The sequence below is a fragment of the Alosa alosa genome, chromosome 6 (genome assembly GCF_017589495.1).
Source record: "Alosa alosa isolate M-15738 ecotype Scorff River chromosome 6, AALO_Geno_1.1, whole genome shotgun sequence".
NCBI lineage: Eukaryota > Metazoa > Chordata > Actinopteri > Clupeiformes > Clupeidae > Alosa > Alosa alosa.
This window is the reverse complement of record NC_063194.1, coordinates 35119164-35126785: the sequence shown is the minus strand read 5'-3', so window position 1 is coordinate 35126785 and position 7622 is coordinate 35119164. Positions and strand designations below refer to the sequence as shown.

The following is a 7622-nucleotide window of genomic DNA, read 5'->3' as shown; positions in this document are numbered from 1 at the left end:
ATTAGCATGTATAGCATGTATTCCAGTGTATATTAGCATGTATTCCAGTGTGTATTAGCATGTATAGCATGTATTCCAGTGTGTATTAGCATGTATTCCAGTGTGTATTAGCATGTATTCCAGTGTGTATTCCAGTGTGTATTAGCATGTATAGCATGTATTCCAGTGTGTATTAGCATGTATTCCAGTGTGTATTCCAGTGTGTATTAGCATGTATAGCATGTATTCCAGTGTGTATTAGCATGTATTCCAGTGTGTTGGTGGGTGCTAATGTGTGTGTGCGCTAGTATGTGTGTGTGTGTGTGTTTGCCTGGGGTTGTATCTGTGTGTATTAGCATGCATTCCAGTAATAATAATAATAATAATAAAGCTTTATTTGTATAGCACCTTTCATACACAGAATGCAGCTCAAAGTGCTTTACATTTGAAGCATGTAACACAATAATAGTCAGTCAGTCATTATCAATCACTTTTCTTTGCTGTTTATGTTATACTCAGCAACATATCAAAATATAGAAAATGACGTCATAAGACTGGCAGCCTTAACCCTCTTACCCCCCACAAGCCGCCATATGGCAACTGTGGCAAGGAAAAACTCCCATATTCCAGGAAGAAACCTTGAGCAGAGCCCTGACTTAATAGGGGAGCCCATCTGCTTCTGGCTGGCTGCGCCTCAATAGTAGCAGATGTAGAATAATCTGAAAATGTAGTCTACAGGATAAGATGAGTTAACTAAAAGCTTTCCTGTACAGGTATGTTTTCAGATCTTTTTTAAAATATTTACTGAACTCGCCTGCTTGATGTACAGAGGCAGGGTGTTCCATAGTTTGGGGCATAATGGATAAAAGCGCTTAGCTTCTCCACTTTGTTTGTGGAGCACTTTGGATGCGATTAAAAGATTAGAATTGGATGATCTAAGTTTCCTTTGTGGTTGATAAGATATTAAAAGCTCAGAGATATATGAAGGTGCTATGCCATTCAGAGCTTTGTAAGTAATTAACATAACCTTAAAATCAATTCTATAGGAAATAGGGAGCCAGTGCAGTCCAGTGTGTTGGTGGGTGCTAGTGTGTGTGTGTGTGTGTGTGTTTGCCTGGGGTTGTATGTAACTGTGTGTATTACCGTGTATTCCAGTGTGTGTGTGTGTGTTTTTACCTGGGGTTTATATACCAGTGTGTATTAGCGTGTACTCCAGTGCATGTGTGTGTGTGTGTGTGTGTGTATGTGTGTGCGTGCGTGCGTGCATGTGTGTGAATAATTAAAGTATGGTGGAGTGGCAGCACAGGGTGTTATATGTCACTGCAGTCAGCATGTCAGTGGGTCAGCAGGAACTACTTACACACCAGAGGATTGCAGTGTGTGTGTGTGTGTGTGTGTGTGCGTGCGTGTGTGTGTGTGTATGTGTGTGCGTGCGTGCATGTGTGTGCGTGTGTGTATGTGTGTGTCAGTGGGTCAGCAGGAACTACTTACACACCAGAGGACTGCGTGTGTGTGTGTGTGTGTGTGTGACCTTGGGATTTTTGCACACACACACACACACACAAACACACACACTGAAATGTGGTTGTAGTAACATGACACACTGAAAATACATTGTATGTGTGTGTGTATGTTTATTAATGTTTATTGTCTATGGATATGTCTATAGTATGTCTATGTCTGTATTTAAAGCATGTCTATGTCTGCATGGGAAAGTAAGAAACTAAATTTCAATTCTTTGTATGACCAGTGCATGTAAAGAAATTGACAATAAAAGCCGACTTGACTTGACTTGACTTGTGTGTGTGTGTGTGTGGTGTGGTGTGTGTTTGTGTGTGTATGGTGTGTGTTTGTGTGTGTGTGGTGTGTGTTTGTGTGTGTGTGTGTGTGTGGGGTGTGTGTTTGTGTGTGTGTGTGTAGGCTGCTGGTTGTGGTAAAATGAATGAGTATGCAGAGAGTGTATATGTGTGTATGTGTGTGTGTGTGTGTGGTTCAGAAACAGTTGCTGTCTGCCTTGCTTGTTTATGGAGCAGTGAACCGCTTGTGTGTGTGTGTGTGTATATGTGTGTCCTGTCCACATCCTCTCTCTCTCTCTCTCTCATCTCCTCTCTCTCTAACCATCTCTCTTTCTCCCCCTCCCTCTCTCATCTCCTCTCTCTCCCTCCCTCTCTCTATCCATCTCTCTCTCCCTCCCTCTCTCTCTCTAACCATCTCTCTCTTTCTCCCCATCCAGGGAACACGCCATCTCTCTCAATTCGTAATGGAATTAGGTGTGTTCCTGAAGCGGTAGTTGCGATAGAGGAGGTGTTAGTTGCAATCGCTGATAAAGTAGGTGCGGGGAATATAGGCTCTGCTTCTAGGATGAATAAAGTCGTGGTAGTTTTCCTAAAAGCGCAGGATCTGGTGTGTGCCGTGATTGAGTCTGATCTGGCGTGTGCCGTGATTGAGGGTTGTGGGTTAGAGACCTTTTTGCCGGTAACACCATTGTCCGCGCCAGCGACAAAAGTTACCATTTCGAGCGTTCCACCGTTTATAGCCAATGACACCATGGCGGGGAGCTATCCCGTTTTGGGGCGTTGCTAGCACATTGACAATGATTCCTTTAGGTTGTAAGAACCTGGCCCTTAAACATGTTATGTCTTTTAGGAGACAAGTGTTTATGTTTTTGAATGAGCCTGGTAAATGTTTAGATGTGTCGTTTCGTGTACCGTATATGGGGAGTACCTACATGCTTTTTGCTACTATGGAGAGTGTTTTGAATGTGGGGATATAGGCCATAAACGTTTTGCTTGTCCACACAAGCGACCGAGCGGTGACCAACCGCATACTATTGTGCCTATGGAGGGCAACATGGTTTCAGGCCCAGCGGCAGAGGGTGAGGTTGGGCAGGAGGAAGCACCCCCGGCACCGACACCTGGTGAGCCTGATGAACCGAGTGAAGGTGCGTCCACTTCGAATGGTGCTTCTGCGTCTCATGGAGCGACTGAGCATGAGGAGGTAGGTGAAACAGAAAATGAGCCTGGTGTTGAACGTGGTTTGAAAAGGAAGGCAGGGGTAGCAGGTGGAGAGGATGGGGGTTGTGCTGAGGCGGTGACTGTGGTAGATCAAGAGCAGGATGCGGTAAGACCCGCAGTCGGACAGTGGTGTGAGGGCCAAGGTGTGCTTCTCAGCTTCGCGACACCACAGCGGGAGTTTTTTGAGAATGCAAGCAAGAAGGCACTCTATCACATCTGTGTGAAAGTTAGGAATCTTCAGGCCCTTTCTGGTGTGAGGGAGTCGAGGTGTTGGGGTTTTTGGGGCCGGGTTCTTCTCCGAAAGGCAGTTGGCGGTCTATGTACAAGTATCTCATTCAAAAAAGAATGGGTGATCTCCAGTGGAGAGTTGTACACGGTGCAATAGCTACGAACAGACACAGAGCACACTTAGAGCCAGGGGTAGGGGAAGGGTGCGTTTTCTGTGGGGAGAATGAAACTTTGCCACATTTGTTTGAAGAATGCTCTAGGCTGAGGGGGTTGTTTGATTTAGTGAAGGAGTGGTGTGGGAGTTTTTTTCGTGGGGTTTGTTTATTTTTGGTCCCAAATACTCTGTGGCTAGGAAGGCTCATGTGGTTCTTCTGAATTTTCTTTTCGGACAGGCTAAGACGGCTGTGTGGCTGTCCCGGAGGAACAGGGTGGTGGGGACAGGCTTAATAGAGCCGGTGCCTTTGTTAAAACTATCCTTGGCCACAAGGCTGAGGATTGAGTACAAGTACTATCAGCTAATTGGTGACCTTGAGACTTTTAATGAAACATGGGGGGTTGAGGGTTGTATTTTTGCACTGGATGAAGGAGGCAGAGAATGTCTAATAAGGGGAGAACCTTCACTGTTGGAACGCTTCCGGTGTGGTACTGCATCTAGGGGCGCTCGTGGGCGAGTCCAGAATGAAAGGAGGTCTATGGAGCTGTACCCCTCAAAATCCTTTTCTCGGGATATCATTTTTTTCAAGTAATTTTAATATTGTATTCGAAAGGGGAGGCAAAGACAATACACTTGGTTGAGTATTATATTTTTTAAAGTCACTTAATTGTTCTAAAAAGTCTTTAAAACGTGTCAATGACGTCATTCATTAGCATGATCATAGCATAGCATAGCATCAATGCTAGCGTGTTTCCAATAGCGCCACCTTTGGGTGCAGTACCCCAAATTTTGGGTTATGGGTAGAGGGGGATACTGATAACCATACCTGAACAATTCAAGAGTTTTGGAGTTACGGTTTAGGCTGCAGTATGACTTTTACAGAATTTTGGCAACAACGACCAATTCTGTAAGAAAACGAAGGGACATGACTCCCGGATTATTTCACTTTTGATTGATAATCCATATCCATTTTGCGAAAAATAAAATAAAATCTGAGGGTTTCAGTCGTTAAATAGGTGAAAACAATAAATGTAGCCATGTAGCTCCATTTATTATTAGGGGTCCGAGCAGCATAGCTGCAGGACCCCTATTGTTTAAAAAAAACCGTTCATTTTGGCCAAAATTCTGTAAAAGTCATACTGCAGCCTAAACCGTAACTCCAAAACTCTTGAAATGTTCAGGTATGGTTACCAGTACCCCCCTCTACCCATAACCCAAAATTTGGGGTACTATTTTTCCTTCATCATTAAGACTATCATATTTATATTTCATCCATTAGTGTTCATCTCTACAAATGTCTAATTGCCCCAGAATTTCAAAAGTTTTCAGGTGTACTCTTTTAGGAAAGCCCTTTCATTTTATTGTAAAATGTATGCTTGGAGTTTTTCTTGTTGTGTGTTTACCAATACACATTTTCACCATGTGAATGTGACTGGACAATATGTAGGATTGACAGTGGCTCAGTGAGATAATGCCTTGTACTGGTGATCCTTAGGTTGAGAGTTCAAATCCCACTTGAAGCATTAGTGTTCGAATGCTGTTGGGTTCAGGAGGTTAGCACACTATAACATTACAGCTACTTGTCAATATGGACTTGTAGTGCAAGGCAAGTATAACTGTATAATTATAGGCTGTTTATCTTATTGACTCCGACACAGCTGTAGCCTATAATTATTTGTTATTCTTATAATATTTGTCATTTCTTATACATATTTAGTCGGCTCTTCCACTTGACAGAACAACTCTGTATCGGTTAAGGATGTCACGATGAAAACAATGCTGCAGAAACACTTAAAAAATACGACTTTGAGTTTAGTAGGCTATCATTTCAGTTCCTGTTTATCTAGTGCACGATGGGTAATAATTTAAAGGAATCGTGTTGCAGTCTTGTAAATAGTGACCCTGCAAGATCCCTAGTCATTGCAAAATCATAGTCTGTGACTTAAAACTCTATTAGTTGTCTTTAGATGTGAGAGGGTCTGAGACTGTAGTCTTTCAAAAATCTTTTCCAAATCTTTGCAAATCTTTCCAAAGTCTGTCAGTGTAAAAGTCAAAGTCAAAGTCAAAGTCAGCTTTTATTGTCAATTTCTTCACATGTTCCAGACATACAAAGAGATCGAAATTACGTTTCTCACTATCCACGGTGAAGACAAGACATATTTTACCAATTTAGGTCCACAGACAAACATAACATTCAAGTAAACAAAAAAAGTAAGTAAATAAGTAAATAAGAGGGCACATATAATAATGAAAAATAAGAGCAGCAAAAATGTGGTTGAAATTGTGCATAGACAGTCAATAAAATACTAGTGCAAATTCAGGCCAATAAAAGGCTTGGGTAGTTCTGTTTGACCCAAGTAAGAAGAAAGTGGCATAGTGGTGCAAGTTATGTAAGGAGGGCTTGAGGTGAAAGTGCTGTGGAGAAATTGCAGGATTGTTTGGCTCTGCCACCAACCACACCCAGTTTACCTGCTGGGAAACCCCTGTAGCTCGAGCAGGGGCTCAGACCAGGATAAATTGTTTGCTCAGCCTCAGTTCACTCTTTTTGTTCATCTCAACCCAGCACTCCAGTGTGTCCTGCTCTGTGTGTGTCTTTGAGTTAACGTAAGTCATCACTTTAATGACCCTCACTATGAGTCCCATGTGAGAGATGATTAGGTGATGTTGGTTGACTTGGGATGTCAAGTATTGTTTAGTTGTACCTTATATAGCCATATGATTTCAGTTTATTGTTCAAATGTCAATTGGTTTGTTTGTGAGTTGGGATCTGTACTGATTTACCCCATTTCACTGATTACTCCATTTTCTGTTTGTTTCTTTTTTGATGCAGCACACATACAAGTAAAGAACAAAAGAACAGATGAATTGAAACTCAAATAAAGTTCACTTGTGTTGCACCCAAACCTGCCATCTCCGCGGTCATCACTTCATACCATTGAGCCTTCTGGACCGAGGCTCTACCTGCTCGCCACACACTCACTCTACCTCGACCCACATTGCCCCTACAGTTCCTTCCAGTTGGGTTGTGGAGGTTAGCATACTAGAATAGAATACTGTTAAGAATACTGTTGGGTTGTGGAGGTTAGCACACTATAACGTTACAGCTACTTGTCAGGACTTGTCGTGCAAGGCAAGTATAACTGCAAAATTATAGACTGTTCATCTTATTGACTCCAACACAGAACCCACCCCCACCCCCACCCCCCTTCACCTACCACCACAAATACAATTCCATTCTGTGGGAAACACTGCCTTCCATTATCAGACCCTTCATCTTATCCATGACAAATGCATAGTCCTGTAGAATAGAGTATTGTTAGAATACTATTGAGTTGTGGAGATTAGTGCACTAGAATACTACTGTTAGAATACTGTTGGGTTGTGGAGGTTAGCACAATAGAATAGGGTATTGTTAGAATACTATTAGGTAGTTGAGGTTAGCACACTATAATGTTACAGCACAGGGTAATCCTAATTTTATGCATCAAATTTATTCCAATCCAACTCAAAAGTTTTGGACAACACAAAGTGAAGGTTTTATCCAGATCAAAACCAAGAATGGATTATTGAAATCCAATTTCAGGACCCTTGTTTCCCTTTGAACAACCCATTTTCAAGATTTGATCCAACTGGAGAAATAAACCGGGTAACTGAAACCGATCCATGTTTTTGAACAATTGGGCCAAAACAATCAAAAAGCATATGTAAACTAAAAAGCTATGCTACCCATGTTCTGTTTTGTTTGACCTCAGAATCACCGCCATGCGTTTATTTATGGGTTGTTTTTATGTTACCTGGTTTCCTTTTGACTGTCAATAAAGGAACCTTAAAAGTCAGGTCTTTTCTTCTCTCCTCCCTCTTCTTCTCTCCCTTTCTTTCTTGTCTGTCTCTCTCTCTCTCTGTCTCCTCCCCAGCTGTGTTTTATCGCTCTGCTGGTGCTGCACCTATTATCCACCATGCTGGGGTGATAGAGAGATGAAGAGAGATGGAGAGAGATGGAGAGAGAGAGGGAGAGAAAGAGAGAGATGGAGAGAGAGGGAGAGAGAGAGAGAGGGGGAGAGATGGAGAGAGAGGGAGAGAGATAGAGATGGAGAGAGGGAGGGAGAGAGAGATGTAGAGAAAGAGAGAGATAGAGAGGGAGAGACAGATGGAGAGAGAGAGAGAGATGGAGAGAGATGGAGAGAGATAGGGAGGGGGAGAGAGAGATGGAGAGAGGGTGAAATTGCTGATGCTGTAGTTATTATGTC

At 42.5% G+C, this 7622-nt stretch overlaps 1 protein-coding gene across 1 annotated transcript in view; it reads left to right on the top strand.

Moving 5' to 3' along the window:
• Window positions 1–2829: 2829 nt before the first annotated feature.
• Window positions 2830–7622, top strand: part of si:dkey-191m6.4 (rho GTPase-activating protein 22) — a 36414-nt gene continuing 31621 nt past the window's right edge. Inside the window, 1 exon segment of the mRNA XM_048245537.1 lies at window positions 2830–3136. Within this exon segment, the coding sequence (XP_048101494.1) occupies window positions 2830–3136 (307 nt within the window).